We start from the raw sequence: 27,952 nt of genomic DNA, 5'->3' as shown, positions 1-27,952 counted from the left end.
CGAGATGGGTGGGACTAGACGTGGGGAAGGGGTGGGCCTAGGCCGGATAGGCTGCGAAGGGCAGGTCTCAGCCAATCCGAACCGACTAGGGCGGGGCTGGACTCAGAAAAGGGTGGTCTTGAGGCCATGAAAGGCGCTGCAAGTGCGTCTCTCACCCTCACCCGCACCTGCACCTGCACCTGCGCCTGCACCTAGAACTCTGCTTTTCTCCCAACCGGGCTGTCGCCTCGCAAGATTGTTATGGCATACCCGGGATACGGAGGAGGGGTGAGTCCTGGCCGCTTCGGCGCGGCCTCCACCCCCGCGGGATGTGAGGCCCCTGCGGCGGTGGCCGGGTTCACCCTCTGTCGGTGCTTGCTTACTTCTGCTTCTGGTACTCGGCGGCGCCAGGACTTTGCGTAATGTAGGAAGCCTGGGCTGGGGCCAAGCGGAAAGCCGCAGGTGTTCTGGTGCCTGATGGTCCCTTAGGCGAATCCTTGTGGATCAATGGGTATGGAGTGTTTTTAGAAATTTCTTTCTTAAGATAGAGGAACAAAGCATCCTCCTTGTTCCAGTATCTTCTTTGGTCCACCCTCCCTTCAGCCCTCCTCCCCCGCCCCCCTTCCTCAGTTTTGCTAGACATCCTTTCCCTGAATTTTTTTGACCACTTCTTTTCAGTTCTTTATGTTGCTTATGAGTAAATTAAGATATGCTAAATGCCTTCTAATGTTTATTACTCTACCAAGGGCAGTCTGTTCTAAACTTTGGGGGGCTGGGTTGTAGGGGAGAAGATTATACTTTCTTACCTAATATTTATCCTGCATCACCTTTGGGAGTTGGGAGTTGTAGTGTCGACATGGTAACAGCATATACAACAAAATTTATACGTATTTTTGAGGTAGTATTACAGTGTGGTCAGAATTTTCAAGCATAAGGATATATGTTAAGCATAGAAAACTTGTACAGACAAGCTATTCATGGAAGAAATAGAATGAAGAATAAGTTCCAAGAGTTAAAAGAAAAAGGGTTAAGGGCTTCTCTGATAGCTCAGTTGGTAAAGAATCTGCCTGCAATGCAAGGGACCCGGGTTCGATTCCTGGGTGGGGAAGATCCTCTGGAGAAGGGCTAGGCTACCCACTCTAGTATTCTGGCATGGAGAATTCCATAGACTGTATAGTCCATGGGGTCGCAAAGAGTTGGACACAACTGAGGGACTTTCACTTTCAGTCATTTATAAATAAATGTTCCAGAAAAGCCTTTTCATCTCTCTTTAAAAAAAAATAAAGGGTAGGAGCAAGTATCAGATCATTATACTATTTAGATAGCAAAGGATACTTACCAAAGAGTGATGTAAAACTCTATTTGAGTTGCTACAGTAGAGGGTCTAGGTTCACTAAATAATCCACTTGCCAATGCAGGCGACATAGGTTCAATCCCTGGTATGGGAAGATCCCCTGGAGCAGGAAATGGCAACCCACTCCAGTATTCTCGTGGGGACATCCCAAGGATAGGGAAGCCTGGCTGGCTACCATTGATGGGGTCTCAAAAGTCGGACACTACTTAGCGAATAAACAACAATAATATGCTTATACTTGGTTTGGCCTTCTTTCTTCTGTGAACCTTAAGGAGGTGAGCGTCTCCAGTAAGCCTTAAATTTTTGGATATGCCCTCCATGTCCTTAGAGGCCTTAGAACCAAAAGTCTAGGTGTTTGTTATTGCCTCAGAGCAAAAGTTGCTTTGGGAATTTTGCTAATCTTTTTACCTCTGGATCAAGACTTGTCCCCCAATACTGGCCTGAAACTTTCCCCCAATCAGTGAGGTAACTCAAAAAATAATATTTTATGCAGTTTTTAAATTTAAGGTTGATCTTTATATCATAGTTACCCTTATTACAAATAGGATTTTTCTTCCTTCAGTATGTTTTTGTAATTTAAAAATATAAAATAGTATAAAAATATACTGTAATTCAGTATAGTATAGAATTTAAATACTTTTTGAAGGTCCATTTAATTTACCTTTTCAAATGTGTTGGTAAAAAGGTGTTCATAAGCATTTGTTTATATATATATATATTTTTTTAATCCTCTGTGGTTATATACACTTCTTTTTTTTTTTTTTTCTGGAAACTGGCCTGTCCATCTTTTCAAAGAAGTAACTTTTATTTTTATTTATTTATTTTAAAAGATTTTATTTATTTGACTGCGCTGGATCTTCATTACCGCCTGCAGGCTTTCTCTAGTTGCAGCAATCAGGGGCTTCTCTCTAGTTGCACTATGTGAGCTTCCTGTTGCAGTGGCTTCTCTTGCTGCGAGCATGGGCTCAGGAGCTCCAGCTCAGTAGTTTTGGCTTGGTCTTAGTAGCCCTGTGGCTTGTCAGGTCTTCCCAGACCAGGGATTGAACCCATGTCTCCTGCTTTAACAGGTAGATTCTTAACCATTGACTAGCCGGGGAGTCCCAAAGAAGTAATTCTTAAACAGTCACTTTTAATAAAATTCATTATACTATTTTAACGTTTTTGTTTTCTTTCTTGTACTTTATTGCTTTCTAATCTAGTTTTTGATTGCATCCCTGAGCACATTTCCTGGAGTTCCCATATGTCATTTCTTTTGCCTTTACTGTTTCCCAAGCTGCAGCTTTTCAAACTGTTACAAAAGGCTCCTTTTTGCCCCACCCCTTCCCCCAACCAGTACTTAGAATTCTTTTCCCTTTTTGCCTTCCATCAGTCTCTGCTCATTCTTCAAAGGTAGTCGGATATTTCTTCATTCTCCAGACTCATTAAAAACACTGAAAAAAAATGCCTATCTGGACTTTCCTGGTGGCTCAGTGGTAAAGAATTCACTTGCAATGTGGAAGATGTGGGTTCAGTCCCTGGGTCAGGAAGATCCCCTGGAGGAGGAAATGGTAACCCCCTCCAGGATTCTTGCTGGGAAAATTCCATGGACAGAGGAGCCTGGCAGGCTACAGTCCATGGAGTCGCAGTGAGTCACATGTGACAGAGCACCAAGTGGGCAAAATGCCTCTCAAAGGTATAAAAGAATGCATTCAAAGTTCCAGAGTAAAAAGAAAACAATCACCAGAGCCAAAGCAGGAAACAAACAGTATGTAGTCTCTGAGGTCAGACTACCTATTTTTGAATCATGGTTTACCTGGTACTAGCCATTTAACTTTAACTAATCCAGGAAACTCCTTGAAGTTTTATGTCCTCAACTGAAAAAAGGACATAGTACTTTGATACCTCACTGACTTGTTGGGAAGGGAGAAAGTAGTTAGAACAGTACTTAAGATATAACAAGCTCTTAGTAAGTGTTAGCTATTATTATTGTTGGTATTCTTGTTGTTCTTATTTTGAAGATGACCTTGGTTTGAATTACCACCTGTTATTCTCTTCACTGGTGTCTTGCTTTATAAAACAATGCATGTTTTTTGGTGGATGTTTCAGTATGTTTCAGCCCTATGCACTTTCTCATGATTTGGTCATGGACACAGTTTCATTGTATTTACTATGAATTCTATGTATGTATCTTTAGGTTTACTTTTTCATTTTACTATAGGTGAAATTTTCTTATATTTTTTAACTTTTTGCTTCCGTGATGATGATCAACACTTTTTAAAAGTATGCCTCATTCTTAGAGGCTAGAGACTTCTTTTTTCCTTAAGACTTTAAAGAACATTGGATAATATTTGTTAATGGGATGAATTAAGTAATGCAAGGCAACTAACAGTTTGTAGCTAACAGCTTTTGTGATGATTTGGGAAGTTTCAGTAACTCAATTTTTACTTTTCAACGGACTTCTCATAAATATGTTCTTTTAAACCAAATTTAGTGTATAATGGGTAATATTTATATTAATAACCTCCTCCCTTTTCTCTCTTTTAGTATGGAAATTTTGGCAATCCAATGGGACAGCCAGGATACCCTGGAAACCCAGTTTATCCAGGCAGTATCTCAACAGGAGACCCCATGTGGAAATGCTTCCTTGCTATTGCTGGCCAGGTAAAATGCTAAATATACAGCACAAATATCAGTTAAAAAATTTATTGCAATCTAAAACAACTGTCAAGCTCTTTTATTTAGTGTTTCATTTAAAATGTATATGAAATTTGTATTTTAAGCTTATTTAGTTTTTTTTTTCCTGAGCTCAGAAATTAGGGTGGTCATAATTATCTTATTAAAAAGTCTATTAGTTTGGTGTCTAACATGTTAGGAGAAACCAGGGTGGTGCATGGAGACTGGGCCAGATAGGATCTGGGAAGAAGTGATCTCTATGTCAATCTTCTTGCGGAAGCTGGGGCAGAGTATCACAGAGACTTGTACACTGTGGATGTTTCTGGGAGAGCCTTAATGGTAAAGCAGATCGGGAAAAGGTAAAGGAAATGGGGTGGAATGAAGGTGCAAATACCAAACTAATGAGCAGAGAGAGAGATTCACTCTTGAGTCTTAGACACAGACCATGTCTCTTTCCTTTTACAGTAGTCAAGATTTATTGAGTGGTTAGAATTTCAGAGAAGTTTGATAACATTTTCCATTCATTATTCATTCATTTAAATGTTCACTAGATCCCAAATGTCTTTCTAGAAATATATATACACAGAATTATTATATGTTGCAAACACTTTGTTTTGACTACCCAAATTTCATTCAAAATGTCCTTTTCTCTTTTCACGTGTATTAGAGGTTGGAAAACCCTAATCCTGTCTCAGACACCTTTGTATAAAGGTAGCCATTGTGCCATAATACTGGCCATTGAGATATAGGTGCAATTTCTTTAGGATGCTTTCCTTTTCCAAATGAGGAAAGCTTAGCTGAAACTAGTGTTAGCCCTTTTTCCTTCTTCTGGAAAGGGGAACACTTGGCTGGAAAGGGGACTTGAAGTATGGAAGTGCTGTAGCCATCTTGTGATCTGGAGGCCAGAAGCTTGAGATAAAGGCCTGTGGATGAGGGATTTGGAAATATGAAAAGAGATTGATGGCTTCGTTAAGTCGCCAAAGAGTCTAGATCTGCCTAGCCCCAAGAAGCATTTATTTCTTTAAGCCCCTTTGATAATATTTTCTATTATTTGTAGCTAAGTGCGATCCTGTTGCCTTATACCACTCTGATCAGCAAGGAGCTCTTAAGGAGTATAATACTGGGAAAAAGTATGCAATCTATAGCTGACTATATAATAAACTCATTTTATAAAACTACAACTTAAAATCTAAGAACCAGGCATGTATATTTAGAGACCTTTATTTGACTTACAAACTATTTCATTGTAACAGTTGTCAACAATGATCTGCTATGATTGTACTATTTGACACTTTCATTAAATTTTTGTTTTACCAAATACTTGGGTTTATTTCCCCCAAATAAGCAGATTAAAATGCAATAAATAAACTGGTATATACTTAAATATCTTAAACATTTAAGACCATCAGGTAAATCTAACAGGCTTGATAGACCTAATCAGGGTCAATATCAAGAGAGACAAATGAGGTGAATGGTATAAACAGGTTCAGAGCTTTTATTTAAAAACTGGATATCTTTTCACAGATTTTTTTGCATTAATTTTGTTTTTTTAAATATTGCATTAAAACATAATTTAATGTAACTACTGAGTTTTTTCTTCCTCAAATTTAAAAGTGAGTCTTTCACTTGCCTGATAATATTTATAACTCTCCTTAGTGTTTATAATGCTCCTTAGACGTGTTTGTAATACTTCTTAGCATTAGTTTGTAAAAGTTTTGTTTGTTTGTTTTTTGGATTCTTGTAAACTACATGCTTCAAATTTGCCTCCTTAATCCTTTCCCAGAGCTGTTGTTTTGAATTCATGACCACGTATGAGATGCTTCCAAGTAAATTATTAAACTCTTTATTTTTTTAGAAAAGAGGATGCAGTACTGAAACATAATGAGAGTATTCAACCTGTTGCACTTTGATTGTGATTTCTTATTCGTGATAAAAGATTTTTTTCTCATAAGAATGGCAAAGAATATTTGGACAAAACTCAGAAGAATAGCACCAAAATGTAGGGGGACTCTCAAGCTGAGAGTAAAGATGTGAAGGAAAATGATATTTTCTCTTCCCAGTTAAAGATTCAGTATCCTTTAGCAATAAGCTCCCCTCAAAAGAAGCATGAAAGAAAAAATTAGAGACTTCTCTGAACACATTTTAGGCATTTTTCTAACTTTTTATGGTGGAAGTATAATGATTCTCACAAGATTTTATATTGCAATTATAGGGCAGAGTGATTATGCTGTTTTTCAGAAGTAGAGAATATAAATTATATGTGAAATGCCTACATAATTTAATAGAATAAAATTTGATTGTGAAAAAGTATTCATGTTGTGTGATCTCTAATGTGTCTTTGTCATCAGTAATTATCTCTATAACTTTGTAGATGATAATAGAGTAATATTTTGAAGACTGCATATTTATTTTTTGGCCTTGAACAGCTAGTTAGCATTTTAGTATGCTTTTATACAACTTCTTTCATTAATCAGGTTGTAATTATTTTTTACCAGGATGGTGAAGTGGATGCTGAAGAACTTCAGAAGTGTTTAACACAATCTGGAATTAGTGGAACTTTTTCTCGTGAGATCTTTTTTTTTCCCTTCTGTTGAAATTGCACTAGGAAATTCACTTTCTAACTTTTTGTGTCCATACTTGAAATGTTTTTTAAAACTTTTTTTTATCACATACATTCCCACACATAATGCAGAGTCAAATAATGCTAATCTTGTCAAGTAAATACTGTTCAGTGTGCATTCCCCCCCACTGACGTTAACCACTCTTAGAAAAAAATCTCTTTCAACTTCTTTCGGCTAATTCTTTTGAACTGTGCCTCCATATCTTAAACAGCATGCTTTTATTGCTGTTGATTTTCAGTTTTGATGATGATCAGTGATTGTGTCCTGCTGTGGACAATGAGGAAGGATGTAACCCTTTCAGCCATGTCCCTGCTCTGTGCACAGGAGCCCTTCCCTTCCCGTCCATCCAGTATAGCTATTCAGTAATTTTCATTAGGTCAGTAATAAGCATTTGCTTTATTGTTAACTGTCTAAGTGCTCTTCCTGAGTCTTAGAATAATATATGATTAATTTTCCTTTTTCTGTAACTGTTTGATTTTTCTGAAGTTAATCCCCATCCTGGGGCTTTCTGTTGTGCCTCGTTTTCTGTGCATTGCAGTCATGATGCTCTTACCTGGCGCCCTTTCCTCTCTCTCTTGAATTGGATCTCTCCTTCATTCCGTTGCTTGTTCTCATCTTAAATTTGATAAAATACATTATTAATAGATTCCTAATAAAAGTACATGGGAAACACATCTTTTGAGACTTCCTGTGAAAATGCTGTCATTGTGTCCTTAAGTGACTAGCCAGGTATAGAACTCCAGATTACAAAACATTTTGACGTAAGAGTTTTAAGCTCCATTGCTTCCAGCTTCCATTATTGTTTGATCTTTTTGTTTTCTGCCTGTATGTCATTTGTTTTTAGTGTGTAGAGGCTTGTGCAAGCTTCTCTTTGCCCTTGGTCTGAAATGTCATAGTGCTGTTCCTTGGTGTATGCGGGATGCAGAGGGAGTTTTCAATCGAGACTCATTTGCTTTCATTCCGAGCAGTTTTCTTCAGTGACGTTTTCTCCATTTTCTCTCTGTGGAAGCCTGCCATTTGGATTGGGTAATTTTTCTTTTTCTCTCCTGCCTCTTGGTTTCTTCTACTTTTGGGGAAATCCTGGGTGGCTTAGTGATAAAGAATCTGCCAGCAATGCAGGAGACACAGGTTTGATCCCTGGGTCGGGAAGATCTCCTGGAGAAGGAAATGACAACCCACTCCAGCATTCCTGCCTGGAAAATCCCATGAACAGAGGAACCTGGCAGGCTACAGAGAACACACAACAACCTCAACTGTCTTTCTTTCTTTTTTTAACACTTCAGGAACTTGAGTGTCATCCTTGTGTAAAGGCCATGCTAATTGTCTCTGTATTGTTCCAATTTTAGTATATGTTCTCCTCAAGTTCTAGTGAGGCTTTCATTTCTCTTATCATGTTTTTAAAATCCAAAAGCAGTTGTTCTTTTTTTCATGAATGTGACATCTTTCTTATCTCTCTGAGATTTTTAATTTTTTTTCCAGGTTTTTTTTCCTCCTGCATAACCTACTTCTTCAATGTTTTTTCCCTGGTTTGTCCATTTGACTGTCTTTCATGTCAGCTGCCTTTCTCAGATGTCTGATGATGCTTGGTTGCTCATATTTAACTAAAATACTGGTTAGAAGCCCTGAGAGCTGGGCTGGGTGTTGACTCCAGACTTGAGAGCCTAGCGGTTCAGCTGGGCAGTTTTTCCTGCAACACTGGGTGTCAGGATCTTTAGGGATTTCTTTTGGGGCTGGTTGTCCAGTTGATCTGCTCTCTGGAGCCCAGGAGGGAGGACTTGGCAGGGTTCTCAGTCTTTTGTAAATTGTCACTTTATTTCCTTGTTTTAATAGATAGCCCTGTCTTCAACAGTGCCTGGTTTCCTGCAGTGCATAGAACCCTCCAGAAAATAAAACCCCAGATGTCTGCTGGCTTGGGAGTAGACATGGCAGCCATCCATGTGGCTGAAGCAAGATTTGGGCTTCAAAGGCACCTTACATAGGCATTCAACCGGTCCTTCTGTTTTTGTCTCTACATTCACACCAATTTGTAAATGTTTGAAGTCTCCTCCAGGATAACGAGGTTGCTTCTCAGCTTTTCTTATTGCAGGGTCAGGAAGCCACTTTTCTCAGATGGAGGTTGTCAACTTATGTCCACCTACTTTTCAACTTGCAAAGTTTTGTTTCTTGGTTTCCTCTCTTATTCTCTAAAGGATTACAAATTGTAAAAATTCAGTTTAATTCTATCCATTCTAATGTGGTGTGGGGAGAGAGTGAAAATCTGTCAACTCTCCTAAAACTTCTCTTCTATTCTTTGTCAAGGTTATTTACTTTTACCTTACTTGGTTCTATTTTGAAACTGATTGAAGAGCTGGTTATTTGATGACTGAATTTTTGTCATTTATTATCATCTATTCAGATTCTTCCACTTAACTTTATGTTAAGTGCTATGTTAACTTTAAGGCAAATTAGATCTAATTTACTGGACAAAATGGTGGAATGCCATTCCAGAGATTTCTCCCTGTCCCTGCCTGAGAAGTTTTTGTATGAAAGAGTACTGGTCTCCAATCCTCTTTTCCACCTGTTAGCTCTCTGAACTTGGGAAACTTTATGTTTCTGGGCCACAGTTGCTTTATTTGTAAAACTGGGACTAGTATAGGTTCAGTTCAGTTCAGTCGCTCAGTCGTGTCCGACTCTTTGCGACCCCATGAATCGCAGCACGACAGGCCTCCCTGTCCATCACCATCTCCCGGAGTTCACTCAGACTCACGTCCATCAAGTCCGAGATGCCATCCAGCCATCTCATCCTCGGTCGTCCCCTTCTCCTCCTGCCCCTGATCCCTCCCAGCATCAGAGTCTTTTCCAATGAGTCAACTCTTCGCATGACGTGGCCAAAGTACTGGAGTTTCAGCTTTAGCATCATTCCTTCCAAAGAAATCTCAAGGTTGAATAGGTTAGGCATGTTTATGTTAAATCACAGAACATACACTACTGGTTCATAGTAACTGCTTATTCAGTGTCAATTGAATTACCAGTCTGAAAATACCATAACCATCTATTCTACAATTGATACTATGTGAAACATTAAAGAAAGTTTTTTTTTTAATGTGTGGATTGTTTTATAATTTTCTTTAATGGATCTAAAATTTAGCTGAAATAGTTTTTTTCTTTATAAAAATTTCAAAATATTTTATCAAATAGCATAAATAATTTTAAGCGTTTTTGCTTATTCATTTGTTTATCTTAAGGAGCTACTAGTAAGAATTTTGTAAACTTCACTGAACTCTACTGACATAATATCTCCTTCATCAGGACTATGTATAATAAGTCTTGAGATAAATCAGCATGCTAATTGAATGTAATTATGATAAGGATTAGAAAAAAATAAATTTTGCCTAGTAAGTCCTCATTTATAGTTCTTTAAATATGGAAGTGTTAATATTTCTGATTTAAGATAGCCAACTATCTTATTATCTATATTTCTTCTTTCTTTCTTCCCCCCTCCCCCAAGAAAAAGCAGTTCCTTTCAGTTCTGAAGCTCATCTCTTTCTTACTTGGTTGAGTGGAGTAAACTTCCAAATGATTTACCTACATCCAGATTCATCGTACTTTACTCTCTATGTAGTCTTTCTTTGTCAACTACTGTTTCTGAAATGGAAATTTTAGAATTGCTCCTATGTTCCTTAAAATCCTTTGTTGTTGATTAGTCACTAAGTCATGTCCAATTCTCTGCGACCCCATGTACTGTAGCCCGCCAGGCTCCTCTGTCCAGGGGATTCCCCAGGCAAGGGTACTGGAGTGGATTGCCATCTTCTTCTCCAATCCATTAGTAACCTCCATTGGTCTTAAACCTGTAGGATCTGGTCCTCATCTGAAGTCATTATATGCCTCTCCTTCCCATATGCCCTAAGCTTTAACCAAATTTCTAACAAGTTTTGTGATCTCAGTATGTGAGAACTACTTAAGCCGACTTGGCATTTGTGTTAGGAAGACTAAAGCCCTCTTTTCCCCTTGTTTGCTGCTGCTGCTGCTAAGTCACTTCAGTCGTGTCCAACTCTGTGCGACCCCATAGATGGCAGCCTACCAGGCTCCCCCATCCCTGAGATAGTTTTCAGTATTTTATAACTGCTTATTTAATTACCCAAATCCCTTTAGTAGAGGTATGAAAGTAGTAATTTTTTTCTTTTTTTTTCTTTCACTAGGCATGACTAATAGAGTTTGTTCATTGAGTGATGTATAGTTTTGGCAGTCAGTTGATAAATGTTTTGTTTTAAAAGCAGAAATTGTTGTAATAGGGCAGAATTTAATTCAGATAATAAATATGTTTTATAGCCTTCAGTTTGGAAACCTGCAGAATTATGATTGCCATGTTGGATGTATCCTTGAGTAAAAACAAAAAATACTAGAATATAGAAAAATTACCCTTAAGGCAGTTGTTAGGTATAAATGATCATGGTAAACTAGAGTGTTTAAAAATACTTTGTAACATCCTTATTTGAATTCCATTCTTTTCCATTTTTATACAAGTCTATTTATATACTACATTGGCTAATTCTTGCAGAAGTGAGCTTACAATTTTTTAATCACTTATTTGGAATTTTGAGTCCAGGTTAAATTCTCTTTGGTATCAGAATTTATTTTCATTAATAAAACTATCAGAGAGATTACACAGGAAAAATGGGATTTAATGAATTCAAAGAACTTTGGGCAGCTCTTAACTCCTGGAAGCAAAACTTCATAACTGTTGATAAAGACGGAAGTGGCTCAGTAGAGCATCATGAACTGAATCAAGCCATTGCTGCTATGGGTAAGCATATTAAAATTCTTTAAATAAATCCAGGTTGTCTTTGTTCTTTGATCAGATGAATCTTAATTGTTTAAACTTGCTAAATAATAAAAGGGTATATTATTTCAGCAGCTATTGTCCAGTTTGATTTCAAGGTTATAGATGCATTCTGATTAAATATCTTTAACAAAACCATTTTATTTGTGAGCTTTTGAAAGGCTAACCTTTCATGCATTCTGGTTGATAAAACAGTTTCTGAATTTCCTATGTTGAATATACTTAAATTTATTCTAATTGTTCATACTCATCATTTATATTGTATACTTTTATAACTTATAAGATCTCTAATTTGATGGCAAAAGCTTATCTCAATAACAGGTCTCCATATGTAGTCTAGTTTTTCTTCTTCTTTATGTAGTATAGAACACACTGCTGCTGCTGCTGCCAACTCGCTTCCGTCGTGTCCAACTCTGTGCAACCCCATAGACGGCAGCCCGCTAGGCTCCTCTGTCCCTGGGATTCTCCAGGCAAGAACACTGGAGTGGGTTGCCATTTCCTTCTCCAATGCATGAAAGTGAAAAGTGAAAGTGAAGTCGCTCAGTCGTGCCTGACTCTTAACGACCCCATGGACTGCAGCCTACCAGGCTCCTCCATCCATGGGATTTTCCAGGCAAGGGTACTGGAGTGGGGTGCCAGTGCCTTCTCCATAGAACACACAGTAGACACCAAAAAAAAAAAAAAACAAACCCTCAAAATGAGAAATCTACATTTTAGAGTATCTCAAAAGACTGTAAATTTATTTTATCATATCTCTGATAAGCTAAAGTTCTCAGTCTGTTTTCTTTAAAAAAATGATAATATGAGTGGTATATAACTTGCTTGGGGCTTCCCTCATAGCTCAGTTGGTAAAGAATCTGCCTGCAATGCAGGAGACCCCAGCTCAATACCAGGAAGATCCTCTGGAGAAGGGATAGGCTACCCACTCCAGTATTCTTGGGCTTTCCTTGTGGCTTAACTGGTAAATAACCCACCTGCAATGTGGGAGACCTGAGCTCGATCCCTGAGTTAGGAAGATCCCCTGGAGAAGGGAAGGGCTACCCACTCCAGTATTCTGGCCTGGAGAATTCCATGGACTACATACAGTCCATTTAACTTGCTTACAATTTAAGTAGTTTTCATAATTGTATTTATGCTTGTGATTTTATGTACATTCATTTCTAAACAAAGTGCTTTCGTAACAAAACTAACTTTTGAAAGATTGTACTTTTCTGAAATCTGAACAAGTGTAAATTATCTCAAATTTCAGTTTAAAGTCAAAGCCATGATTTTGTTTTATAAATAGACATTTTAATAAATTGTCATTTTAGGGATAGTCCTGTCCATATAAACTTGTGTAGTTTAATTATAGAGTCTTAATTCCTAATGAATTAAACTTGGTTCTTAATTCTGTGCAATGTTGGAAAATTAATATAACCATTTGGAAAAAAGAAAACCACCAAAGAATTCACATAGGCAGTTGAGTGTAAATAACAAAGAGACATCTGTATTATTCAAATTTTAGGTCTTCAGATATATTTTAAAATATTCAATTTTTTTTATGAGAATGCTATGGAAAATCTTGTGAGTTTTATCAGTCCCATATCTACCCGGATCATAACTCTCTAATAGGGAGCTCAGGGTTTATTTGCATATAACATTTGCTTGCATATTTGACTTCTATTAACTTATACCTTTCCTTTCAATTACTTTTAGCAAGTTTCCTGGATTGCATTTCATTATAGTTATTTGTAGAATTATCTTCTATTGCGTTTATTTTCTTTATTTTTCCCTTTGCCTGGATGAATGTCTTTTGTCTACATCTAATCCAGTAATATACAAAGACAACATTTCTAAGCCAGCATTCTTCACAGTGAAATATACACACCTCATTAAATACATAGGACCATCACTAGGGGGGACCACAAGTGAAATAAATTAATTTATATTTCTAATTACTTTTATTCCATTCTTTTAAATTTTAGTTTTTTATATATTTTAAAATGTAAATCATCAAATAGTCATACTTGTATAGAATTTAAGACTAAATAATATACATATAATGAGAGTGAATGATCCAAAACTTTTTACTCGAAGTATACATTCAAAAACTTTTGGAGACCATTGGACTAGACAGCAAAGAACCAAGGAAAGAGTAAAAATACCGGTTAAAAAATGAAAAATCTATGAAGAAACATAATAAGGGTTATAGGCCAAAATGGAATAACATTTCACTATTTTTCCCCACTTTAAGTAACCATGTTGAGTCTCAAATTTTCTTTGACTCTAAGACAGTACAGTCAGTGGGAAATACAGATTTGAATGATATCAAAGATCACTAATAATCTTTGCTTTGATGTTTTTGAAGAACTATTAAATTACAGGGTTTAAAAATTGATGAATTAAAAAACCTGTCACTACATTAGACATTATTTCAAAACGAAAATATATTTTACAAGCACAAAAAGATAATTGTTTTCTTTTTCCTAGCTTTGACTTTTTATAGAGTTGGAATTGTGACATTTATGTACCACTTTTGCCATTAGTAATGAAACCTTTCCTGATCAATTTCAATAGCAATGTGTTTTGTTTCTGATATATATTTTTATGTAATGAATTCTGAAAGTTAATTTGTTTTATAACTTTATTAACAAGAATACATTGTTGGTTAATGGTGTGCTTATGATGTGTAGTTTCAGAAGTTTTAATCTAGCAATCCCTTTTTCTAGGTTATAGGTTGAGTCCTCAGACAGTAACTACCATTGTCAAACGTTATAGCAAGAATGGCAGAATCTTCTTTGATGATTATGTTGCTTGCTGTGTGAAGCTTCGAGCATTGACAGGTATGGTCCATTTATGGGCACAGTATTAGGGGACGTTTCCTTCAGCAAAGTGATAGTATTATGTGTCTTCCCCTCTTTATTCACTGTTAAAATCTTGTCAGAGTTCTAACGCTTCAAAACTTAAGGAATATAAATAGTGAAAAAATGTTATAGCTCAGTTTTGGAAAATTTTCTTCATATCTCAGTGGCCTGGGACATTTAAAAAATCACAAGATTTACTAGAGTATAAAGTTATTCCTTTTGTAATACCTGGGGGCACCAGTTATTTAAAACTAGATTTTAAACTGTAACACAGAAAATAACTTCTTGTTTAAAGATTTCTTTAGGAGAAGAGACCACTTGCAACAAGGGGTTGTGAGTTTCGTATATGACGATGTGAGTATCCTGTATTACACTTTTGATATTTATACTGTGTTCTATGTGTGTTCATAGTGATCAGAAAATGTAAATGATCTGTGGTTTCAGTAGTGGAGATAATATATTTTACTTTTTCTGTATTTTTCAGCATAACTCAAATATAAAATTCAGTAGTGGTATAAGTAACCAATTTGACTTGATATTAAACATAAAAATACTTTAAAATTTTATGACAGTGATTTTGGCAGTTTATGTTCCAAATCATTTTTAAGGGCAAATTTATAAAGAGTATTTTACTTGTGATGATCTTCCTTCTGAAAGAGATAGGAAATGTTCATCTATGATAGGTAATGGAACTATTCATTTCTCATTTCCATTGTTGCTATTTGGCTGAGTCCTTTTTTTTTTTTTTTCAATTGAAGCTACAGGAAAGGTTATATTTCACATGTTCCTAAGTGTTTTTCAGGGTTTCGTTTTATTTGTGTTATGTGGAAATTATAAGGTCAACTTTATCCTACCAGTATAATACTGGTTTGAGTTACAAACCTTAGACAGTAAACATTTCTCCTCTTGAGAAAATGCTTCTGTGGAATATAATTAGAGATAAAACATTAAGGACAAAAACCATATTATTGTTACCAAATGATGATTTTGCCTGTTATTAGTTTTTGCAGGGCACAATGGCAATTTGAATGTCTAGAATTTGAAAGCTGAAGAAATACTATGAGTTTCTCTGCTTACAAGAAATGAACTGGACTCCTTAGGATTAAAGCTTCTAAGGCTTTTCCATATTCCATATATTGAATCTCTTCTCTGAGTTTTTACTTTAGCTCACAGTGTAAAGCAATAAGAGAGATGTTTTTGTATTTGGAATATTATTGCTTTTAGTAAAGTTATAACTTTAGAGATATCTGCATAATCAACATAGGTGTATAATTAAGTGATATAAATACCTCTTAGCTTTAATTTTCTTTCTTAATTACAAGATAGATTATATATTTTAAAAAGATAGATTGTATAAGAAGCTAAATAATGCAAGCCTAGATAAAACTAATTTATACTTACCTGAAGGTTACAAATTATATTTTGAAAAATTTGTTTGTAGTTGTTGGTATTTGAAGGTGAGCCAGAAAGGGAGGCCTAGATTTTGTGCAATCTTTATAGTAGGTTTTTTTTTTTTTTAATTTGCTCACATAATCAGAAAACAGAAACTTGTGACTCTTTGCCTGTGAAGAAGAAAATTTTAGTTCTTAAAATTTTATCCTGAATCACGTTAGGTGGACCATAAATTAATCTACGGTGAGATAAAACTACAGGAGGCATTGTTTTTCCTTTTTTAATTTTTTTGCAATATATGTTTTTCTTCAGTGTGTTTTATTGTCTTCTGTGGAACAAAATTCTTAATGAACATAACTTCTTTCTCTGTATAGATAACCTAAAATGGCATCTTTGTTTAAATTTAGGTTTTCTGCAAATGACATATTTTTAATGAAATCTCAATATTTCAGTTTGTTAAACTAAATTGTTTATACATATTGCTATTAGCTGTTTATAAAATTTTTAAAAAATTGAGTAATGTATCAATTTGTTTAAATGTTTAGAAATTACACGTTTGACTTTCTTGACAGCATTAGTCTGTGATTTTGACATTAGTAAACCCATAAGTCTTTCTCAGTAAGTGTGATGTGGGTCCTGAGCATGGTAGACAGCATTTCTGAGTGGCATTACTATGAAAATTGAAAGTGGAGTCATCAGGTTCTTAGCATTTTAAGATTACTGACATAAGTTGTAGTTAATCAGTCCCTTTCTTGGCAAACATGCCTCAGTCTTTCTAAATGAAGAGTTAGTAAACCACATACTTTTATTATACTTTAACTGAACATCTTCTAGCTTAAAGGTGAATACAAATTAATATAATTTTAATATGGTTTGTGATCAAATTAATAATATAGTTTTTCATAGAAGTTTCATAAAAATGGAGGATGAATGGTAGTATCTTAAAAAAAAAAACCTTTTATAAAGATACAGAATTATAGATCAACTTCACTTTAAAAGAACCTGGAAAGGAAGTAATGTATACTCTTGTTGATATTGATAATTTTATATAATTAGCTGTCAAATTCATTTGGTTAGATTTATAAAAATATGTGAATGAATAAATCATGTAATTTTGTCCTCTGGCTGTTAATTTTTTTCATGAACATATATTTGATGATGTGAGAGCATATTAACTGGGCCATAAAAGATACAGAATTCTAATTAGCAGTGTTGTAGGAAAGAGATCACATAAACACACTGTGTATCCTTCATAAGGGTGATACCGTGATTCAGCAGCATGGAATCTTAACATACACTTTGGACAGTTGGTTGAGTTATTGTACTATTCTGAGGTCAGTTATAATTTTCCTTATTTGGACGCTCATAGTTGAGGTAAAACTTTTAAAATGGTATGACATGAGTCACATAAGTTTTGTCAAATGACACTTTGTGTTAGAACTTTTACACGCTTATCTTAACTCATCCTTTACCAAAGGTGTTCCTATGACTTTTGGTCATAGGAGGTCTGAAGAAGTTCCCAGCACCAAATGTATTCGGGAAAGCCTCATCTTCCTCAGGAAGCTTAATAAAACGTAAGGTACAGAAAATCTCAATTTTATTTGACTCAGTTTTTTCTGAATTTTTTTTAACCTCAGAACCCTTCCTGTTAGCAAAACTGATGTTCTATGCCAATCCAACCTGGTTGTCAGACAGTTGTTTTGCACTTCACATTAGATAATCATTTTTTGTTTAATCCGTAGAATTTTATTTAGCCTCTTTTCAAATTTTCTTATACTAATGAGAACATAAATCTAGAAATAAGATTTGCAAATCATCACTTTCCTTGCAAATTCCCAGATTAACATTATTTCAAACACTAGGGTCATTTTGGCCTTCAGGACAATTACATATTTTTCTAGTGCTTGGTTTTCTAATCTGCACACATTAGAAAATCTTATATAAACATTAGCCATAGACAATACATTACCAGGATTTTTCTGCTAAAATGCAATTCATATTTTTAATGCTTTTAAAATAATGTAAACAGAATCTATTACTAAGGTAAAAATTAAATCGTTTTATAATGAATGTGAATGTAGTGTGGTAGTTTGTACTAATTAACTCATGCCCCAGTTTCCTTATGATGATGTAAATTATTAAATCATGTACACTCTTAATGTCTAAGTGCTTTTATTTATACAATAAACATGTTTCCATGTCATTTTGAGAATTTTTTTAATAAACATTCAAATAGCTTGCTGTAAAGTTTTGCATCATACAAAATCTGTAACATATATATTAAGAGATACTTCAGTTCAAGTAACAGTGCAGTAATTCACCTATGCTTCAAAGACTGCCAAATGATTAAATGTCAGGTATTGCACTTCTATTTTGAGTGGCAGTTTACACATTTTAAATTACATCAGGGGGTAATCAATACTATTGGAATCTTAATTTGGTCCACTTTCAAGTGTAATTTCAAGGACTGTGCTCATTTGATCTATCAAGCATGCATTCAAAAACAAAATGTAATAGAAAAATGTCAAGAGATATGTTTATTTCCAGAGAAGGCATTTACCCTGGAAGAGAGTAAAATTTATTAATGTAGATAAAATCTGTGTAATTGAAAATATAAATTGTGATGATTTAAGTAAAATATATAAATCAAGGTCACTGTTATGGCATTACAAAACTGAACAAACAAATACTATATGTCAGAAGTGTGCTTTTCTTTGTCCTTTTATGTTTGACAGACATAAATGATATGTTTTTTTTGTAGCAGTTTTCTGGGAAATTAATAGGAGTAAATTTGTTAAAATCTGGTAAATTAAATCTAGTGAGTAAAATTCAATACATTTTTCAGGTTAGTATATTCTTTTCTCTTAAACTTTAAAATGCAACCATTTTAAAGTAGTGTTTTATTACTTTGAAACATATTATAATATCACATTTTTGTTGGTCACAAATCATTTTCATAGCAAATTGAGCATTTTAAAATAAATGTATAATGCTAAGGTATCATCTAAGAGTCTGTCTTGATTTCATAATACTAGATGATACAAAGAAAAATATTTAGAATTTGTGTTATAGTGATGAATACAGGCAGGGCTTTTAAATGAATACTGTTCAAATAATTTATAGTCTAGAATTAGGTCATAAAATTACATATGTCTTTATTGAATTCAAATAGTCCTGTAATGTGGAGTTCCGAGCACAAAACTACTTTGCAGAAAACTGGGAAAGTTAAGAAAAATTTCTCTGTCTCACTATCAGATCATTATTTGAATCCTGGGAAACTTGCGCTTTTGTTTTTTGCCATGTCTACTTATTTTAAAAAGCATAGTAAAGACAAGAACCTTATATTACTTAACATTTCTTTTCCCCATGTAGCTTGGTAATAAGCAGCTTTGTGTATTACTTTTTGAGCATTCAAATTTCAGATGTGCTTCTGTATCTGAATACATAGTAAGCAGACATTGGCGGCAATTCTACATTGCTATGGTGTGCCCTATTGTGAGGGGAGCAGCAGGCTCCTTGCCTGTGTACTACTTAGGTCTTTAGGTGTGCCCTTTCTGCAATGTCAGAGATGGTGGCAGTTTGGAAATCTTATAGGAGTGAGAAGAATTGGTCTAGGTCATATTTAATAGCTATATTCAGAGACAAGTATGCCAGGAATCAGTACCCCTTCTTCTGATACAGTGTATGTGTATGTATCTATGTATGTGCCCTTGCATGAAGGGGGAGACAGAACCTTTTCCCAAAAGCGTGAAGACACAAATATGTACTTTAGAGATACAGTTATTTGCATTTTAGTTGACTGTATTTAATCACATTTTATATTGTTATGATTACTGAAATTGCAAAGGATAACCTGAACATTGCTAATATGGATAGTCCAGAAACATACTAATTAAAGATCCATATTCTTTGGAAAATTATAGGCCATTTAAAAAAGACTTTAGGGTTAACTGAACTTGAGAATATGTATTTAATTTCCCAAAGCTATCTAAATGCATTGCCCCTACATTTATCTTAAGGCAAGAGAATCTTTTAAAAAATATTTTGTTTTTTCATACTTTGATTCTTATTTTTTAATCAGCTTCACTTCTAGATAGTACAGTGCTTTCTGCTACTCTGTATTTGGTTTGGTTTTTTATTTATCAAATAGGGCAATGTTCTCTTGGTTTTTTAAACCTTAAAAGTGAATAGTCGGTAATTTCAACCCTAAACAGACTAAACAGCCCTTAGCTAAGAACATGCCGTGTTATGATCAATAGGTTTTATTTAAAAGTTTTCTTTAAAGTTAGTTTGATTTTTAAAAAAATAATGGATAAGTGATTCTAGGGGAAGAATTAAAAATGTATGAAACATAGGCAAATGACAATCATATCCCAGTATTTTCATCCTAGATGAAAAATATGTATCAAACATACATTATAAAAAAATTTATCTCATGTAAGTTAAAGCCTGATTAGTCATCGGAAAGTTTAAATAAACAGTAAGTGTTTTAGTAAATTACTATTGTTTTCTGAGAGGCAAAAAGTGAAGGGTTGTCGTTTGTTTATTTTGAAATTTAATGTTTTACCACTCAGTCCAGCTTACTAGTGCCCCAGTGGAACTCAGTAAAACTGTAGCACTGTTAACAGTTATGTGATTTTGTGAAATATATCAGCACCACCATGCCTGTATCTATCTCTGTATCTAGTAAAATGTTGGAAAGAGTTGGCTTCCCTAATAAAAGTATCCTAAGTAGCTAATGAGATTTACTTTCTTTTTCCCCAAAATAATATCTTTTACAAATTCTTGAATTTTCATGTATAAATAGATCAGAAATTATATGCTTCATTCTTAAATTATGTATATATACTATATTTCAATACAACTTGTACACTTTTAGCTACCAAAATTTCGCAACCATTTTTACATGAAATTTACAGTTTTCTTATTTACAGTTATTTGTGGATGGTTATTGCAAAACTAGTTGTGCAAGTAGATTACATTGTCAATATCACATACCAATCTGAAGAAAATATTTGCTAAAAAATAAATATTTCTGCACAGAGTATTTCAAAAGCATCATGATTTCATGCTACATTATGTGCATAAAGACTATGTGTTTTGGTAGATTGTTTCATTATGTTTAAAGCATTCCAAGGTACTTACTACTTAACCGACGTGAGCAAGCTTCTTTGTATCAGATGACTGACATTTTCCAGTAATTACACACATTACTGTTTGAAATGTATTATTTAAACAGCAAACATTCTTGTATACATATTCCTACCAAAATTATAGAACATAAATTTCAGCTAAAAATAGGTAATTTGCCTTTAAATTTGGCAGGTGCCCAGATTAAAAACTAGGGATTCCCCAATATTTTTATCTATTTCCTTAGTATTTGTTAGGAGAGTATCATATTTCAATGCTATTTTAATTATAGGGCCATTTTGATGAAACTATGTAAAGCAGTTAATTATAAGATTACAGATCTTTGAATTGTACTCCTGAATAACACAAAAATGATAGAATTATGTGGGATTTTCTCAAATACTCAATATATTGTCAGTATTTTAAAATACAGGTTAAATGCTAGCAGTTGTAATTTTTTGATTATTTTCAACTCAAAAACAGCATTAAAATAACAGACAGTGGAAGTACAAAGAATACAGATTAAACATATAGTGCTTTAAAACCAGTTGTGCTAAATTATTTTTTTTCTCTTAAAATATAAATTAATTAAGTTGCAGATGTTATGATTGCAATTCAGGAATGCATCTGAGTTTTCATGTTAAAATTAGCTTTTCAAGAGTAACCATATTACTATTGCCACTTCTCAAAATAAAAATATTTTGTTGGGAGCATTTCTGTAGTATTCCTGGAATTCTCATTTGAAAGTTGAGTGATGATTAGTAGAACAAGGAAATTGGTCAATTGTTCTTAACATTGCGTTTCTATAGATGTGTTATTCTACTCATAGTAATAATGCGTTACTTTTAAATAACTTATCTCTCTCAACCCCCACTTAGTAGTTTATATAAATAAGTCATAATAATTTCTTTTTCATGCTGTCAATTATTAAGAATTCATATGGCCCAGAAGCTTAGTGTTGGGACCAGTTTTTAAAAAAGGAATAAAGGATCTTGACATTAAAAAAAAAATTCATGTCTTCCTGTGGATTTTCTTTACTATATAGCATATTCTTACAGTGTATTTGTATCACAAAAGCATGTAATGAATTGTTATAAGCTTGGGCACTGATCAATCACAATACCTAATACTTTATAAAGCATTTTAAAAGGCTACCCTTTTAGTTTTTAAAAGGTTGAAATCATTTCATAATAAGTTAATGAGAACCACAAGAAAACAACTTTAAAGGAGAACACGTAAGTAAGAGGGACAAGGGGAAGCTATTGCATATCCAGAAAACAATGGCAATGTAGATATATTAATAATTTAATGGATCTTGGACAAAAGTAATATTGGACAAGTATTGGGGTACGCATGCACGCGTTGGGGTGTTATGGCAGAGGAAGCTTCCTAATGCTGGCTTTCTCCTTTTCTGAGCAGATGGATCTTTGCGAGTTGCGTGAGAATCACCTTATAGATTTTTGTCATGAGGTTAAATTCAGGTAGTGTCAGGCAAGGGAAAGGGCACTAGAAGGTTTTTAGAAGACAAAAGCAGTGCTGTGGCACTGGTACCCTAATACCACCATCTTTGTGATGATGCATTAAGTCTTATAGTTTTATTGTGCCTTGTGGTTTACAAAGCACTTCCACAAATATATTTCAGAGACTCCTTAACACCCCTTTGAGGTACTTAAGATGTTATCTCATTTTTATAATTTTGGATACTGGAGCTCACTGGGAGTTTGCCTTGACAGTGAGTAGAGGAGGTAGGATTTGAGTTCAGGTTTACCCCACTGAGCCTCTAGCCATCACTCCTATTCCACACTAGAGTTTAGCAGGCTCGTTCTGTACAGTGTATCTGTGCCATGAGGGAGTGGGCCTCGGTGTATGAGGTGTATGAAAAGAACCGTTAAGTCCGTGAACTTCTATTTTCTGGAAAAACACATTCTTTCAAAATTGTATTTTGAAAACTATTTTTAAATAACCATTAGGGAATTATATGATGGATCAAAAGAGGCTTCATTAGGGAGCCAGTCTTCATGAAATACATATTAGTTGTACTGAATTCAACAGACCATTTTTGCACACTTGGCATTTAACATCCATTCAAAGTAGATATGTTTGTAACCATGAGATTCATACTCTCACAATTATTACTGTAAATAGTATCACTTTAAAGCTATAAACCTAACAGTGCAAACTACAATTAGAGGAAAGAAAACAATAGCTACACTTGGCATTTTTCTGAAACAAAAGCTTTAGTCGGTTCCAGCCATTTAGTTGGAGATGTTGCACATTGTGCAAAAGCTAAATTGTGGAAAATTGTTGATTTTCCTGATTGCTTTTACTGTTATGTTCCTGGATGAGAGCCAAAGAATCTAGCATTTTGAGCACCTACTATGTGCCAGGCACTCGCCTACATGTTATCTTATTTCCTCCCTCAGGTGTTTTCAGGGCGGGTACCATTATCTCTGGAAAAAGACTCAGAAGGGTTCATTAATTTGCTTAGGGTCACATAGCTATTAATGAAAGAACTCGTGCTGAGACCCAAGTTGGTCTAACTGCAGAGCACTACATGAGTGATTCTCAAAGTTTTCATGTGCATGAAGATCATATGGAGGAGGGCTTGTTATAACAGGACTACTGGCCTCACTGCCCACCAAAGTTTCTGATTTAACAGAATGGGTGGGGTCCAAGAATAGGCATTCCTAACAGGTTCCCAGGTGGTTGGAGCTAGTGCTGCTAATTCAAGGGCCGCCCCCGATGACATCCTCATCTTGTCTTCTAGGTGCCTCTTTGAACTCACTTGATACACACATTGGTTGTACAGCAAAACCAATCTGAAATTTAGTAACATTTAAAATTTTTGTAATTTATAAGAATTTTGATTTACAATTAGAAATCTACTTAAACAACTGCTCTACTTTGGGTTTTTAACCATGGATAAGCATTTGAAAAACTCCAATTCACTTTTAGTAATTAGTTCTACCAGATTTCTTTTTTGACCATAAAAAGCATTCAGAAGAATATACTATTGTTAATAATTCCTATTTTAGATAGGCATTTCAAGTGATAAATTTTATCCTTAGATAACATATGATAGGATTTTACAATAACATTTGGATAAGGACCTTGTTCTTTTAGGCATTTAAGAACCATTGTTAATGATCAACCTCCAGAAGGACCGAGAGCAGCAGTCATATATACATTAAGAAAGAGAGAAAAGAAAGTGAAGTCGCTCAGTTGTGTCCGGCTCTTTGTGACCCTGTGGGCTGTAGCCTACCAGCCTCCTCAGTCCATGGAAATTTTCCAGGCAAGAGTACTAGAGTGGTTTGCCATTTCCTTCGCCAGGGGATCTTCCCGACCCAGGGACTGAACCTGGATCTCCCACATTGCAGGCAGACGCTTTGCCATCTGAGCCATTAGGGAAGCCCTATACACATTAAACCTGACACCAAATGCTTTTCTGCCTTAACTTAGCTTCCTTATCTTCTTACTGGAAGAGTCAGTAAGGTCATCAGAGTTAGCTCTAATGACCAACCTATTATAATGGACTTAAGAAGCTAAGCTGTCCCAGATGTAACCCTTCCTTCCATATATGTTGAATGAGTGGTTATTTTAAAACCCTGTAAGAATATGCTTTCTGCAGTTTTCATTCCTGGTTTTCTTCTCAACTAATTAAGAGTATGGGACTCCCCTACAGGGTAGACTGGTAAGTCTTTCAAATTGATGCTCAGCAATTAATAACATCTAACCCAGATAAAATTTTAGATTAAGACGCCATTTTATTTAGACTTGGAGACCAGGTAATATTATTTTTAGGTGAAAGCCAAAAGGTGTTATGTTAATGCTTCTAATCACCTAGAAGGAGAGCAGTTGCTATACTGCCATTATTGGCGACAGTAGTTAACCTGGCTCTCAGCAGGATCCCACGATGGAGGGATCAGACTGTGAATGGGGAAAGTGACAGTGACTTTAGGGATTAGATATTTGGCTAGGACAAGAGGATGGATTTTGTAAATTAAGACAACTGCTTTGGTTTAATTCAATGTTAAGTCTTTTGATGTCTATACTTGACTCACCATATCTTTATATTGCTTGGGCTTAAAAGCTAATATCCTGTAGGAATGGACCTTCCTAATCCTGTCCCACCCTCTGAGACTTGGATTTTAATATCAAGAAATTCTTTTATGTTGAGGAATTACAAAGAAAAAATGTTCATGTTATACTAGAATTTAAACAAGCTGGATGCTTACACACCATTTCCCATCTTCATATTCCTTTATGCTTAGTTTTTATAAAGAAGTATAGAAGCTTTATGTGGGAGGCTGAATTTTATGTATGTCATACCAAATGTTGAAGCTGAAGCATTAATTAATCAAACAATCAGATCTGAATTCCTCACCTGCCAGATATTCTCTACAAATGAACATTCTCTAGTGAATTCAATCTGAACTTCCCTGGAGCTTGGACTGACAATCCTTCTGAAATTTGTTGCAGCTGCAAAAATCTGCCTACATACAGAAACAAAATCCCTAAGTTGTCCACTGAATCAGTTGGCCATTTCTCTTTCTCCTCTGCTAGACACCCATAAAAGTTTGTTGAGTGAGGAAAGGAAATCATCAGTTAGCCCCTAAATTTCTATCTGCATAACACCCAGCAATTTGGAAATCTGGCTAAAATTATTATACTTTTATTGAATTGACTGGTCTGTGTACACACTCTGTTATGTGTATTTGATTGCTTATATTTTTATTTTCAAAACCTAAGCAGGGATAAAATATGCCTATGCCTACAGATTGCCTTCCACACAGATTATCAATTTATGTGACCATTAAACAATATATAGGGAGCAATTTAAGGTCACTTTAATTATATTTTAAATAGTGCAAAGTTTTTGTAAATTTAAATAAGTTGCTTGTATTTGAAACTAATATACTAGCCAAAGGTAAAAGTAAATCAATAGATTATATTTCTATCATAGAGGGACAGAAATAAATCCATTTAATAATATACACAGGTACAGTGTTTCTTTAAAAACATATGTAAGTGTAAAACTTAGTAAAAGACGAAGAAACTTTCAAAAGTTTTGAAATTTTGTTCAGAAGGAAAGTGTACAGTGCACCAGTCCATAATAAATTTAAAGTTGTATTCAAATCAATTGAAAGATAAAACGTCTTAACTGGAATTTGGCTAATCAGAATCTTAAATTGACTTGCAACTTATCTGTATGCTGATTTTACGAGAGGCGTATGTCACCACTCTCCTAAAATATTCTAACAGTTGAATATATTAAAATATATTCCATCATATATTCTGATACTTTGAATCAATATATATTCAGCCCGATTCACATGTAATAGATTTTCAGTTACTCTTTGATTAGTAAATGTGTTTGAATACCAAATAAAATTGAACTTCTTTTTCTGCTGGTTTGTCCATTCTCTTTATAGATAGGTGAATGCATACTGTTTTTCTATAGCTGGAATTAGAAAGTCAGAACAACATACCCTTAATGGAAGCAACTTTCACCACATAAATCCACTAAAATTGCACAGTTTTTGGAAAGAAAACAATGTGTGCTAATTTGATCAAAAGTCTTACTGATCAAATTCAGTATTGCCCTACAATGTGAGTCAGAAGAAAGCTGTGGATATTAGTTGTGTCTGTAGCACTTCAGCAGTTCTTAAGATGACTCCCTTCCAACACAACCCACCAACAAAAAAGAAAATAAAAATTAGAGAAACTTGTTTCTAAGCACTTAAGGAAATGTGCCAATGGAAAATATTTTAGAGAATTTGTGAATACAGTTGTGAATACAGTTGGAGAAAGAATTTTAAATAGAAAGGCCTTTTTGTCCTCATTAAAGCTGGCCTATATTCATGTATTTGGAAATGGTTTCCTATACTGTCAGAAATTTATAACTCTAAAACTGTATTTTTTTTTCAGTGTGCTAGAATGAATGTAATTATCTATAAACATCTCAATCCAGAAGGATATCTGTTCTCAAAAGTGACCAGGTTTCCTTTCGCCCCCTTGAACTTCCATGAGCTGAGGATCATCTGAGTTGCATCCATGAACAATTTTATCCTCTGCTTTCCTGCTTGGAAGGCATTTTCGTAGCAAAGTACTGGTTTAGTAAAAGCAATAAATAGGAGTCTCCATGCAAGAGAAATTGGAGTTTCCTAACATGCACATGATTCAAAAAATAAAAATAAAAAGTAAGGTGCCTTGAGATGCTGGCAGTTTTAACATTTGGAACAGAAGAGTTCGTATATGTATTTACATCCTAACTGCTCAATTTTACCTTACAAGCGTCAATTTAGGAAAATATACAGTACTTTTGCATATAATGGTAACTTGTGAGCCCCTGAGTCAAGTAGAGAGGATTTAAATACAAAAAGGAAAACAGCCATTAAAAGCACTTACATTGTATGTGGAATAAACAGTACAAAATGATTATTTCCCCGGAAGACCAGGATCAGAAACATGCCTATGAAGACCCAAGACTCCTACAGTGCTTAGGGATGAATCTGTCAAAGAGGGATGCCTAATTGGATGAAGGCAAGTTTTCCTTTGCCTTGGGGGGTGAAGCTCTAAAGAAAGATCACTGTCTTGTTTTAAAAGTGAAGTCAAGTTGTCTTCCGAAGCGGTGTTCAGATGCACTCCACTTGAGAGGGATTCTTTGGATTTAAGTTTAGATTTTTCAAGGTCTAGAAATTCAGGACACTGGTGAAAGAAAAGAGACGAAAACACATTTTTATAATTCATTTGGACATATTTCTAAATGACACCATGAAATCTCAACATGCTTACTTCTCCCATAAATCTGTATTTGATTAGTGGTCTTAACTAGTCTTTCCCTCTCAAAGGTGGGTCAAGACATTGGAGGTCAGATGTTGGTTTAGATAATCTTACCCAGCCATTCCAAGATCTTTAATTTTACTCTGAAGCCATATCAGATTGTTATTATTATTTTAAACACAATTATTTCACACTGAGTTTTCCAGATAAGTTTTAACTCAAAATTCCCGACGTAACTGGGATCAGAAAGGTGGGTCATTTGGTGAGTACAATTGGGGAACACAGAGAAAGAAAAAGGAAGGAAAATCAACCATTCCTTGGCAGAAAAAGTCATATAAGTCCACTGAAAACAAAAAACAAGGTGCATGATTTCACATGT

At 34.9% G+C, this 27,952-nt stretch overlaps 2 protein-coding genes and 1 non-coding gene across 6 annotated transcripts in view; 1 reads left to right on the top strand and 2 right to left on the bottom strand.

Annotated features, from left to right (window-relative positions):
* The first annotated feature begins 104 nt into the window (after window positions 1-104).
* GCA (grancalcin) lies at window positions 105-17,863 on the top strand. 3 transcript variants are annotated; one of them, XM_012135557.4, is made up of 8 exons: window positions 105-267; window positions 3,857-3,973; window positions 6,481-6,550; window positions 10,915-10,958; window positions 11,242-11,389; window positions 14,134-14,247; window positions 14,564-14,622; window positions 15,270-17,863. In XM_012135557.4, exons 1-8 carry the CDS (start codon window positions 241-243, stop codon window positions 15,294-15,296), a joined length of 606 nt encoding a protein of 201 aa, XP_011990947.1. In that variant the 5' UTR covers window positions 105-240; the 3' UTR covers window positions 15,297-17,863. The 3 variants fall into 3 exon arrangements, with proteins under 3 accessions (XP_011990947.1, XP_060267125.1, XP_060267124.1); XM_060411142.1 differs by lacking the exon at window positions 14,564-14,622 and having other exon boundaries at window positions 15,279-17,863; XM_060411141.1 differs by having other exon boundaries at window positions 14,564-17,863.
* LOC114113354 (U6 spliceosomal RNA) lies at window positions 7,870-7,972 on the bottom strand. The gene has a single exon (XR_006058998.1). It is a non-coding gene; the product is annotated as a U6 spliceosomal RNA (small nuclear RNA).
* Window positions 17,816-27,952, bottom strand: part of KCNH7 (potassium voltage-gated channel subfamily H member 7) — a 539,652-nt gene continuing 529,515 nt past the window's right edge. For both annotated transcript variants that reach the window (XM_060411139.1, XM_060411140.1), the window contains one exon: window positions 17,816-27,498. In XM_060411139.1, the coding sequence (XP_060267122.1) occupies window positions 27,229-27,498 (270 nt within the window). In that variant the 3' untranslated portion in view covers window positions 17,816-27,228. The remainder of the gene's footprint in view (window positions 27,499-27,952) is intronic.

The sequence above is a fragment of the Ovis aries genome, chromosome 2, assembly GCF_016772045.2.
Source record: "Ovis aries strain OAR_USU_Benz2616 breed Rambouillet chromosome 2, ARS-UI_Ramb_v3.0, whole genome shotgun sequence".
NCBI lineage: Eukaryota > Metazoa > Chordata > Mammalia > Artiodactyla > Bovidae > Ovis > Ovis aries.
This window is presented reverse-complemented; position numbering and strand designations above follow the sequence as displayed.

Bases quoted from the DNA above. Each gene is read 5' to 3' on its own strand.
- GCA (XM_060411141.1), top strand. From the start codon at position 241: ATGGCATACCCGGGATACGGAGGAGGG. The intron at 268-3,856 runs GTGAGTCCTGGC...TCTCTCTTTTAG, and splicing joins ACCCGGGATACGGAGGAGGG to TATGGAAATTTTGGCAATCC. The intron at 6,551-10,914 runs GTGAGATCTTTT...TATGTTTTATAG, and splicing joins AATTAGTGGAACTTTTTCTC to CCTTCAGTTTGGAAACCTGC.